The sequence below is a fragment of the Ictalurus furcatus genome, chromosome 1 (genome assembly GCF_023375685.1).
Source record: "Ictalurus furcatus strain D&B chromosome 1, Billie_1.0, whole genome shotgun sequence".
In the NCBI taxonomy this organism is placed as follows: Eukaryota; Metazoa; Chordata; class Actinopteri; order Siluriformes; family Ictaluridae; genus Ictalurus; species Ictalurus furcatus.
The window spans coordinates 32,529,410-32,542,689 of NC_071255.1; the positions used below are offsets into that span (position 1 = coordinate 32,529,410).

At 40.0% G+C, this 13,280-nt stretch overlaps 1 protein-coding gene across 1 annotated transcript in view; it reads right to left on the reverse strand.

The window, feature by feature from the left end:
- Nucleotides 1–9,054: 9,054 nt before the first annotated feature.
- The window catches only part of ccny (cyclin Y), a 70,689-nt gene continuing 66,463 nt past the window's right edge, over nucleotides 9,055–13,280 (reverse strand). The window contains 2 exon segments of the mRNA XM_053636402.1: nucleotides 9,055–10,348; nucleotides 11,985–12,147. Of these exon segments, the coding sequence (XP_053492377.1) occupies nucleotides 10,232–10,348; nucleotides 11,985–12,147 (280 nt within the window). The 3' untranslated portion in view covers nucleotides 9,055–10,231.

Below are 13,280 nucleotides of genomic sequence, written 5' to 3' on the forward strand. Positions count from 1 at the left end.
TCTGAAAATCACCTCATACAGTTTAAGAGGCACTTTACGGACACAGGTAACTGAGTCTGGAACATTAAGGTACTATTGAAGCTGTATACCAGGGAGGTCCAAAGTCTGGCTCCAAGAGAGAGAGAGAGAGACAGACAGAGAGCGAGAGAGAGAGAGACAGACAGACAGAGAGCGAGAGGGACAGAGAGAGAAAGAGAAAGAGAGAGAGAGACAGAGAGAGAGCAAGAGAGAGACAGAGAGAGACAGACAGAGACAGGGAGACAGAGAGAGAGAGACAAAGAGAGAGCGAGACAGAGAGAGCAAGAGAGACACAGAGACAGGGAGACAGAGAGAGAGAGACAGGGAGACAGAGAGAGACACACAGAGACAGGGTCACACAGACAGAGAGAGAGAGAGAGAGAGGGAGAGAGACAGGGGGACAGAGAGAGACAGACAGACAGGGAGAGAGAGAGACAGAGCGAGACAGACAGACAGACAGACAGAGAGAGACAGACAGAGAAAGAGAGAGAGAGACAGACAGACAAAGAGAGAGAGAGAGAGAGAGACAGACAGACAGGGAGAGAGAGAGAGAGAGAGAGAGACAGACAGACAGACAGACAGGGAGAGAGAGAGAGAGAGAGAGAGAGAGAGAATACTTTAAACTGCTAGTATATGATAGTTGTAGGGATCACATAAAGACATCTCTTGTTACTCCATGCAGACCTGCTCCAGTGTGTTATTCAGAGGATGGTTACTCATTTATAAGTGAGAAACGTTTGCCAAAGGAAGCAGGTGAGTGTACAGCTTAATAAAGCTTCTGACAGCTGTTTCCTTTGGCAAGGAAAAAAGTGTGTCACAGCATGTAACAAATCACTGCAGGGCTGTGATACAGCAGAATGAATTACATCCTTATTGTGTGTGTGTGTGTGTGTGTGTGTGTGTGTGAGTGTGTGTGAGAGAGAGAGAGAGAGAGAGAGGCTTCAGCAGACTGAGACTAATTTAGAGCAGTAAATGAGGAGCGTGTACAATAAATCCTGAATGTTGTTTATTCTCAGGCTTTCAGGAGAAAGAGGTTTATATAACGTTTATTCCACAGCGCTGGTGATTCCGATTCTGATTGGTCGGAAGGTGTTGATTAATTTTCTACAAGAGCAGCTCTGACAGTCGGATTGCATGACAAATCACAGGTCTACGTCAATGCACTTCTTCTAACACATCATCATTTCTGCAGTAACAATTTGCACGGTGAACTCTCCACATAAACGCGTGTAATCGTTTCAGATGAAGTGATAACAGGGCATGACTTGCCTTGCGGGTGTTCGGCATCATTACGTGCAGCTATAGACGGATAAAAAAAAAAGTACGACGTGTCATACGATTATGAATAAAAACTTGCAAATTGCCTGCGGTTATAGGAAAATAATCCCGGGTGGTAACAGGACCTCTGCTTCCTGTCAGGCAGCATCAACCCCCCCGTCATGGATTACTTTCCTATAAAAGCACACCTCTGTTCAGAGTTTTAGTCCGTTTTCAAGCTTTACAAGCAAGTAAAAATCAAAATATTAAGAACTATGGATATTACAGAACAGCAGCAATGCTTTAAAGGAATATTTAATTGAATGTTTTCCTCTCTGGGGCATTGTTGAATGTTATCCACATCAGTGATAGAGCATTAGGCTAGTCATCTGACTAGTCATGTGACCCATAAAGTATTACAGGAGCATTTTAATAAACACAGCTTATACAAGCAGAGGAGAAATCGCTCCGTCACTAATTACACTTTTTTTTTATTGACATTAAATGTACTTTTATGATTTGACTTGAATTTAAGATACGCCTTCAGGTCATTTAGCGCGAATGAAGAGAAGCAGTAGTTCTGCGCCATATAATATCCATATCGTATTAAATTGTGTCACAACACACGTTGCTGAACATAGTGTGATTCATTTGACATATTTCTTCATTTAAAATGATTATTCTATTAAAAAAAAACACATCTTTACAAACTGACTGGAATCAGCAGGTTTGATGTTGCACTGTAAAATGTTAATACTTTTTTTAATTGAATTGACTTCTTTTCATTATTAAATATTTATTGTAAAAAAAAATAAATTTTTTAATGTAAAAAATTAAATAAATGTATTTCATCAAACTGGTCTTTTTTTATTTTTTATTTTTTTAAATGACCTACAGTTTGTGAACAGATGTATTTATGATGATATATATCGTGTATAAAATATTAACACCGTCGAGAATCAGGATATAATTTTATTTTTATTTATTTATTTATTTATTTATTTTTTTGTGTGTGTGTGTAAAATCACCCACCCCTAGCTAGTAGTACCAGAAGGTTGTGGGTTCAAATCCCAGGACTGACGGAGAACCGCTACCGGGCTCTAAGATTAATTTATTTAAAACAAACAAACAAACAAACAAAATCCTAATTCCTTTTATGGAAATCGAGTTCATAACAGAAACTGCGTTCTTTTAGGAAATAACTACAAACTGAACACGTGACAGGAAAATGTCATTGTGGAATAAAATAAAAGAACCAATCAGGTTCCAATATGCAAATGAAGGCTGGTTTACCAGGAATAAGGGGGTGGAGTATGTGTTGAGCTGGGAGTTAATCCACAAATTCATAAAGTCTACATTTCAAATTTTTTTTTTTTTCTTTTCCTCCTATTTCTCTTCTCTCTTTTGTGAAACCAACTCGCCAACTTTATTGTTGAATATAGAAATACATTTAGTACATTTTCAGAGACTAATACTGCTTAGTTTTATGCCTTACTCTTTTTGTCAGTAAGCACATCGGTATATATGTTTGTGATCGTGTTCAGGGTTCAGGGTTTCTGGCACCAGTTGATTGGTTGATGCTGTATTTTTGTTATTCCTGTGCAATCAGAAAAAAAAAAATAGTATGGAAAAAAAACAAAAAACACCTAGAACATAAAGGGAGCAAAAATGTGCAAACCCTAGACGAAATAAGGACGAAAGAAGGAGAGAAATAAAGTTTAGGAAAAACCGAAATTACGTTTTTTCACTTGGAGCTGAAATCATCCAGCTCCAAGTGGATTTATACATGTATGCAAACTGAATAAATATAATAATAATAATAATAATAATAATAATAATAATTCACCGTCCCCACTGTGAGCATGGTGGTGGTAGCATCGGGTTCAGCGTGAACTTTGAGCCCTTGGTTTCTTTGCTATTTTGTCATTTCTATCAGTTTTCCAACAAACTGCCAATTCAATGAAAAGTCCAAAAAGCCTGGGACACATGGTTGAAAACTGACAGAAATCGCAGGCAGGTGTAAAGCGCAGTCCCTTTATTATATAGAGTCCTTTATATAAGAGTTAGACGCCATTTAAAAAAAGGCATTTTAAGTTAAAAATCAATAAATTCTTTTAATTTACCGATTGACGGTGCAAGCTCCGAACAGCATGCACCACACAAAGGCCTACAATTCACAAGTAAGACTTCTGAAAATACACAACTTTTTTTTTTTTTTCCGTTTTCTTTTGTGGTATTGATGACAGAAACGTATTACATAAAAGAACAATTTCTAATCAATAATAGCAATAAAAGAAACAAACGTGAGATAAATATCAACCATTTCTCTAGAATTGCTTTTCAGGTTTTGACACAAAAAGGAATGACAAAGGCAATGCGATTGCAAAGTCCACAAAGGGAGGTGAGAAGAAAAAGAAAAAAAAAAAAAGAGAAGAAAAAAGGCAAGTCCGGCAGAGCAGGCTTAATTTCAGCACGAGTCAGTGTGGAGCTCTGCGTGACGGCAAAATAACAAGAACAAATTCGACCAAAACAAAACAAAACAAAACGACAGACTCGTGCACTTCTGAACGACGGCACGCAAATTCAGTCACTTTATCATCTCAAGATCGGTTCTTAAAACCGCGTTTCTCTTCTCTTATCAAGTCAGAAACTGATCATCGACTCGATTCCTCCCTCACCATCACCCGTATTTATTTAGAGATGATTAAACAAGGAGATGAATACTGACTTCCCATAAACATCTGTGTACACACACTATGTACACTGTACAAAATTGATATATATATGTATATATATATATATATATATATATATATATATATATATATATATATATATATATATATTTATTTCGAATGATCATTTAATGATTTGAGAATCATTAAAAAGCTGAGCTTGTTGCGGTCCATAGAAGAAGAAAAATACCAGTCCATCTTTTCTGGATGAGGAATGAATAGCACTATTAAATAAATATTTCTGAAAATATACATAGATCAGGTAAAAAAAAAAATTAAAAATTAAAAATAAAATCAATTGGAAGATTGGTAATTTAACCAAGCATTATTATTATTATTATTATTATTACATCTTTAACTGTAAATTTTTACACTATGCTGTAAAATCAGACTGTTATGAGTGTGGGGGAAAAAAAAAAAAAAAAGAAGAAGATGAAGGAAACCAAGGCCAGGTTTCTACCAACAAAAGCCACAAACATGGTGAAATAACTAGCGGTGGATCCCAGGGGTGTTACAGTTTCAAATCTTCACGGGATTATAACCTAGTTGCGGTATTAATCAGCCATTATAAATATAAATAGTTCAGCTCTAAAATCCGATTTGTTCAAAGCCAATATATTTAAATGCTCTCTCTCTCTCTCTCTCTCTCTCTCTCTCACACACACACACACCTACCTGTGACCGCATCATGATAACTGAATTCTGAATTAATACACCAAAATGAAACCATCACAGAAATTCTAATGTTTTCCACTACAAATACTACCTCAAACCATCAACTAACCATTAAAACCATTATCGGTCCTCAATGGTGTCCAGTAGACATAACAAGCCAATATCAATAGAAGGTGATAAATCACTGTTAGAGACGTACAGGGACCATTACAGGTTCCATTAAAACCAGCAGGGTGTCCATAGAACACCCTGGTCTTTGCCCTAGTTATGTTGCTTAGCAACCAAATCTTACTGTTAACAGACTACATCGAATGGTGTTTATAGTGAATATTTTCTAATAATAAAAGTAATTATTCATTCACTGCACATCTGATTTCTAACAAGTTTTGTCGGCGTTTCATGTCGTGCTTAAGGACGCCCGTAACAGTGAGAAAATCACGCACGCTTTCTGTTATTGCTTCTTCTAAAAACGCACAAACCGGTGGTGAAAATGAAAGGAAATATATTTTATATATATATTCTGAATATATAGATATTTGGTAAGATATTCGGATATCTTAGAGTGGTATTTGATCATACACTGTCAGTATTTATCACATTGCTCTTATAAATTGCTTTCAGAGAATGCAGCTTATAACGTGATTTAAAAAAAAACAAAAAAACAAACCCTAATCCACCAACACTGCAAAGAAATTGCATCTGATCAGAGAACATATGTTACATATAGTCAAAGTTATCTTATTGATTATTATAGGAGAACACAAAGCCAAATATAATATTATTAAACCGATTACTAGACATTTATTTATTTATTTATTACTAATTTCAAGCTTTCTAGAAACAAACGCGTAGAATGAGCAAAAAAACCCTTTGATTTATTGTTTATAGAGAACTCTAATCATCTTCTATTTGGGTTCTTGCGATCTTAAAACAGGAAACGTTAGATCACCTCGACTATATTCAACGTTTATTTACACTCGCCAAGATCGCTTCGACTGTTTGGCAGCGTCGTCGAGCAGTGCGCAGAATTTCACTAGTTGTTTGGTCTAGTTCAGTTCTGATCAGCGGTGCCATGAAGATGCTAGGAGCTGCAGCAGAGGTAGGAATGTAACGTTTACAGCAGGAGCAGGTTAAAACGCCGCCAAAGGGTTTTCAGTGTACTCCCGTTCCACCTGCTGAGAAACAGCACCATGCTGGCGCTGTACTATGAAGTGGCCAGTAGGGGGTCCTACTATAGTAACGTTTAATCAACTAGCGTTCAACTTTTGACACCAAACCGGTTTCCTTGCCGCCAAAACGAAAGATTCTGGAGGGAGAGCGATCGTATATAAAACTCACCAGTGTATATACGGTATGCGTGATATCCTACGAGATGAAGATGCGACCATGTATGTGCGGCGAAAGCGCGAGCGCCGGACTGTCTGGGTCCACGAAACAATTCAGACTCACAGGCAGCACGGCGGATCGCGGACGCTCTACTGTCTTCACTCCCATTGGTAGTCGCTGTGCCAAGTCGCTTCAGATTTGCATAACATTTCTCAACTCTGTCATGTCACTGGACACGCCCACATCTAGTCGCCAACGGTCGTCGATGTCGCCGGAAGTCGGCAGCGCTCACTGAAAACGAACGCTCGCTGTGTTGTACGTACCTTTAGCGTACGTCCAGAGGGGCGGGGTTTTCGAATTTTTCATGAGTCAGAGCTGGATACAAAAAAAATTAAAAAAAAAAAAAAAAAAGATAAGAACCACCGGAGTAAGGAACTTGATGAAAATTTGACACGTCTGACGCATCCTGAAGACGTCAGAGCTAACCGTCCGGATCGTACACCGTGAAACCATGACAACCGTAACAACCCGAATGGATCCTGCAGAACTTCACACCCTCGTTATCAGTTTAAAGGCTTTTCTAGATTTTCGGAGATGATAAAATGACTCCTTTGCGGGGGGGTGGGGGTGGGGGGTGGGGGTAGGAGGGGTTACACAGCAAACTGTAGAGCATCAAACGAAATTTAATAGAACATTCAGTACTCCAAAAGAAACATCAAATGAAAATCATTATAATCATTTTGCAACGTTCACTCGTGAACACACTGAATGAAACAATATTTAACGAGATATGAAACGTCTGTTTGAGGAGAAGTGTCCATTTCTCTGGAATCTGCGTATTGCTTGGTGTTTGAGTCTGAAACGAGGTCGGCTTTTATCAAACGGAGTTGATTCATCACGCCCATAACAACGTACGCGCCAAGGGTGTGCAATTATTATATATATATATATATATATATATTTTCAAACGATACAGAAAAGGAATGTCTTGAGAAAAAAAAAAAAAAAAATCAGTCCATTTCTTCAGCCATCAGATTCAACAGAGAGAACCGGAGCGCTGCATTTCCACCTTCCTACATAACACACTTTCTCCGTGGCTTTTATTTATTTATTTATTTATTCATTTATTTCTTAGACTGTGGCCTTTAATGGAGGACGAAACACCAGGACGCCTGGAAATAAGACCTGGACGGCATCCAAACTCCCCTGTGGGGTTCCTGCTTTAACACAAAACCATAACAGCGCCTCTGATTTGCCTGGAGCAGCATGTTTACAGCATCAGGGATCCTCTCGTAATCATCTGATATTGAGATAGGGCTGGGCGATATATCGATATAATATCGATATCGTGATAAATGATTACGCGATACACTCGTCTGAGATATCGTTGGTACGGTGATGTATTTTTTCTTTTAAACGTTTTTAATAAAACTTAACCTTCTTTGTATTCGCAGGCATTAAAGAAAATTCTTTTGTTTATTTTACTACGGACAGTCCGTTAGCCAAGTTATATATCGCGATACACATCGCGTATCGTAGAAATGTCCTCGGCTTTCGCGATGATATCTCGGTCACATCGCTCAGCCTTATATTGAAATCCCGCCTTTTTTTTTTTTTTTTTTTTTATTATTTTTTTTAAAAGGTCTAATTTCTGAAGATTTACATTTTTCTGCTGATCATCCCAAATCGTGAAATCAATTTGAAAGTAGATAGCGATTAGATGCTAAATATAATATGACCAGTATTGTCAAGTGGTGATTAGTGGTGAGATAAGACCCCAGTAATGATGAGGAAATTTCCAGTAATTAAATCAGCGAACAAACTGAACGAGCGAGCAAAAAAAAAAAAAAATAAAAAAAAAAAGGTTCGCCACTTAAACGCGAAAGGTTCTGGAAGCGGGTCATGAATTGTGGGAACTCTAACCAAGCAGATTTGTGACCCTGGGAAGCGTGGGTCAAAACAAAGTGCGAGAAAGCTGTGCTGTGTATTAACTACACATTTTGCCTCATTATTTGCTCAATCTTGCTTGTTGCGCACTAGCTAGCTAACTTTACTAGCTAACTCTCCTCACATCACCTGATATTTCCTCTAGCAGAGCGAAGAAACACCGGCTTGTCGGCTGCATTTCAGCGTACACGGTGGTAACATCACCGTCTTACAACATGAATTCCACGTACGGCCGAGGCTTGGGTTGAAATAACTGACACAGTGAGAACGTATGAGGAAAAAACCAGTGTTATGAAATAGAGAGTTCATTCGTACGACGGTGAGAGTGCAAACCGCGCTAACAAACCAAAGACGCAACAGCAAACTCGGGACCGTATCGACATCGAGGCAAAATGGAAAGCGGAGGTCCTTACTGAACATCACGTGTGTTGCGTTTTCTGAATTTGTTGTTGCGTTTTCTGAATTTGTTATGTTTTCTGAATTTGTTGCGTTTTCTGAATTTGTTGCGTTTTCTGAATTTGTTGTTGCGTTTTCTGAATTTGTTGTTGCGTTTTCTGAATGATTTGTTGCATTTTCTGAATGATTTGTTACGTTTTCTGAATTTGTTGCGTTTTCTGAATAATTTGTTACGTTTTCTGAATGATTTGTTACGTTTTCTGAATTTGTTGTTGCGTTTTCTGAATTTGTTGTTACGTTTTCTGAATTTGTTTCAGAACGTGGGCGGCTGTGGATCAGGTGGTAGAGCGGGTCGTCCACTAATCGTATTGTTGGCGGTTCGATTCCCGGCCCACGTGACTCCACATGCCGAAGTGTCCTCGGGTAAGACACTGAACCCCAAGTTGCTCCCGATGGCAAGTTAGCGCCTTGCATGGCAGCTCTGCTACCATTGGTGTGTGTGTGTGTGTGAATGGGTGAATGAGACACAGTGTAAAGTGCTTTGGATAAAAGCGCTACATAAGTGCGCCATTTGACATGTTTTCGGTTTATAACGCTGCGTTTTCTTCATTTCTGTTGCATTTTTGATTTGCTGAACTCTATTCCGATTCTGCCGTTGCATTTCCTGAACTTGCTCTAGTGTTATCGGCTTGATGTCGCGTCTTCCTATTTTCTGTTGCGTTTTCTGAATTTGCCGTTCGCTCGTGCTGATTGGTTGCCTTCCGGGATTCGTTGCGATTTCTGATTTGCGCTCGTGTTTTCTGGTTCTGCTCTCGCAGTGTTTTTTGTTTTGCGTTCGTGTATTTAGTCTGTTAGCGTGTTTTGCACTTCTGGGCCAACATCCATTTGGACTGAGAGTACAGAACTGAACTGCCACAGATTCTTTTCTCTGAGCCTGTCTGCAAACATACGGACGCATATTGTTTACTCGAAGAAAAAAAAAAAAACAACAAAACAAAACTTTTTTTTTTTTTTTTTTTTTTAAAGCCATGATGTCATGAACTTTGAACTATTTTCAATCGAGTGACGAGATCTTGACCGGAAAACCTCGATGAGTCTCCTGTGTCCGTAGGTTTGTTTACCTCTGGAAGTCTGGATAACCAATCAGATTACGACGTTCGGGATTTTGAAGCTTGTGGCCAGAAACGTGTACGATACATATGAGACCTTGCGTAAAAGGATCAAACTGTACTGTTCCTTGTCCCCCAGATGGCACCATCAAGGGTAGACCTTTTGAACCACGAGGAAAAGTACAGCTTTGCAGCTTTATTTCTGAGAGCGTGAGGCTGAGGCTTATTGTGATATTTCACTCTATCGACAGGTTCCTGACACCTGCTTGACTCGAAAGCATAAAAATGTAATTTAGACCAACTTTCACGACGTGATTGGAAGAGCTGTAGATTTCCCGAGTGGCTTATTTTGGGCTGATTATTGAATTACTGTCAGGTCAGATGTGTCCCTGTGCTTCAGAAGAAGACCTAGAAGAAACAAACCTTCAAATGAAAAAAATTGAAATGCGTAACTCGTAACAGAACAAGCTGAGAAATGGCAATCATATAAGACACACAGAGTTGCTGGAATGCTTTTCCAACCCCTTCACACAAGATGTTCCTCACACTCCAGTCCATTTGCTGCTCTCTCTCCTTCCTCCCTCTATCAGGGTTTTAGAGTCCTGTCCTGGTGTCCTGTATTTACAGCAGCCATCGGAACAACAAAGACACGTGTGGAAGGTAAAAATCCACCAGGTTTTTGTCTGGAGCAGATGGAGGAAGAGGACGATTTTGAGGACAGTCTCTCTGTCTGTCGCTGGATCGTTCCTCAGCGTCCCCGAACCACTGTTAGGAGATGATGGCGGGAGACCACCGCACCACCGTGAGATTGTCCGCACTCACTGACCGCTTCTTGGCTGCTTTTCTCAAGTCTTTGTACTTGTCGTCGCAGAGCCTGGAGATCGCCTGAGAAAGAGCAGAAGGTGTCTGGGCTTTATGAAATTCCTAAACCTCATCACCGCAAAACTCCAGAACGCAAAGGAGTGATTTCTATCGATTACAGCAGGTAACTACGAGGACGGACGGGTCAGAGGGTGAGCGCTGGCTGCGTCCTCTACCCGCGGGAGAAAAAAAAAAGAACGAAGGCCAAAAGAAAGCCTACGGAAAGACAGCGGCAGGAAGATGAAGAAAGAAAGCAATGAAGGAAAAGACTAACCGGAAGACAGAAAGAAGATCTGACAGAAGGACAAAAAAAAAAAAGCAAGTTGGAAAAGAAGGAAGAAAAGAAAAATAAATACAGTCTGAAAGAAAGAAAGACTGACAAAGATGAGAGGTAGAAAGAAGGAAAGGCAAATAAAAAAAAGAGATAGAAAGAAAGAAGACTGACAGGCAGAAAAAAGAGAAAGAAATACAAAAAGAAAGAATGACACAAAGAAAGAAAGACAAAGAAAGGCACAAAAAGAAAAGACAGAAAAAGAAAGAAAAAGGACTGACAGGCAAAAAAAAAAGAGAAAGAAAGGCACACAGAAAAGAAAGAAGGAAAGAAAAAGAAAGAAAGAGACAAAGAAAGAAAGAAAGAAAGAAAAAAGAGAAAGAAAGAAAGCCACAGACAGAAAAGAAAGGCAAAAAGAAGGACAGAAAGAAAGACAGACAGAATGAAACAAAGAAAGAAAGACAGAAAGAAAGACAGACAGAACAGACAGAATGAAACAAAGAAAGAAAGACAGAGAGAAAGGAATGGAAGAAAGACAGAGAAAGAAGATAAACAGACAAAGAAAAAAGAAAGAAAGAAAGAGAGAAAGGAATGGAAGAAAGACAGAGAAAGAAGACAAACAGACAAAGAAAAAAAGAAAGAAAGAAAGAGAGAAAGAAAGAAAGAGAGAAAGGAATGGAAGAAAGACAGAGAAAGAAGACAAACAGACAGAAAGAAAGAAAGAGAGAAAGGAATGGAAGAAAGACAGAGAAAGAAGACAAACAGACAGAAAGGAAGAAAGAGAGAAAGGAATGGAAGAAAGACAGAGAAAGAAGACAAACAGACAGAAAGAAAGAAAGAGAGAAAGGAATGGAAGAAAGACAGAGAAAGAAGACAAACAGACAGAAAGGAAGAAAGAGAGAAAGGAATGGAAGAAAGACAGAGAAAGAAGACAAACAGACAGAAAGGAAGAAAGAGAGAAAGGAATGGAAGAAAGACAGAGAAAGAAGACAGACAGACAGAATGACAGACAGACAGAATGAAAGAAAGAGACAGTATGGAAGAAAGACAGGCAGGCAGACAGGCAGACGGACAGACAGACAGTATCTTTCAGTCAGTAAAGATCAGCCGTGTTTCCCACTTGCTGAAGCGCTTGTCCTCGGAGCAGCTATGAGAAAAGCCAGGAGAGAAAAGGAGCTCGCTGTGGCTAACAGATTTATCCTCCGCTGCCACGGAACACACAGTCTGCAGTAACTAATCTCCTGCCCTGGAAAACTATTAAACATGACGTCAAAGTGTGAATCAGACGGACATGGAGATGGACTAGGAAAAGGCTGAAGAGCCAGATGTTCAGACAGATGTTCCAGTGTGATGAAGCTGAAGCTATCAGAAGGAAGTGTGAGCTCTCACCTCTAGTTTCTGGGCCTTGTCTCTGCTCAGAGGCTCCAGAGGGAAGTTCAGGTTGTTGGCCTCAGACAGCGACCGCAGATCAAAGTAGTACTTAGCATAAACACTCGACGGCACGTTGATGTTAAACTGCAGCAGCTCCAGAAACTGTCTCTCCAGCTCGTTCCTAAAAACCCGGAGAGAGTGAGAGAGAAGAGTGAGAGAAGAGTGAGAGAGAGGAGAGTGAGAGAGAGAGAGTGAGAAGAGGGAGAGAGTGAGTGAGTGAGAGAGAAAAGAGTGAGAGAGAGAAGAGTGAGTGAGAGAGAGAAGAGTGAGAAGAGTGAGTGAGAGAGTGAGAAGAGTGAGTGAGAGAGAGAGAAGAGGGAGAGAGTGAGTGAGTGAGTGAGAAAAGAGTGAGGAGAGAGTGAGAAGAGGGAGAGAGTGAGTGAGTGAGAGAGAAGAGTGAGGAGAGAGTGAGAGAGAGAGTGAGAAACAGAGAAGAGAGTGATAAGAGTGAGAGAGTGAGAAGAGTGAGTGAGAAAGAGTGAGTGAGAAAGAGTGAGAGAGAGAACAATGAGAAGAGTGAGAAGAGTGAGTGAGAGAGTGAGAAGAGTGAGTGAGTGAGAGAGAGAAGAGTGTGAGAGAGAAAGAAGAGTGAGGATAGAGTGAGGAGAGTGAGGAGAGAGAGAGAGAGAGAGAGAGAGAGAGAAGAGTGAGGAGAGAGTGAGAGAGAAAAGAGAGAGAGAAAAGAGACTCTCAGCTGTGTTGTAATCAGACGATGATGAACTATCTGAAGGAAGGAACGTGGAAATGAGAAGGAAATACTAACAAACACGAAAGAAAAGAACAACTGACAGGCAAAAGGAAAAGCCAACAGGAAGAAAGGAAGAACGGATATATATGAGCGAAAGAGAGAGAGAGAGACACAGGACAACATAAAAAAAAACAGACAGAAAGTCAGACAGACAAAAGAAAGCAAGCAGACAGACAGAAAAGGAGAGACAGACAGACATGAAGACGCCCAAAACCATAACTAAGGATCAAGTACATAACCTGCGCTAGTGTAAGACATGAGCTACATAACCATTCAAATGAAGATACACAAATATACACCAACATCTGCTTACACTGTTTACACTAAATATATCCAAAAGGCTCTGAAACACACACACACGTACACGCACACACGCACGCACGCACGCACGTACATGCACACACACACACATACACACAGGTACACACACACGTGCGCGCGCACGCACCCTCGTGTCTCTTACACCTTTTTAACCAAACCCTCTGTGCCGCTCGGTGTGTGGTCTT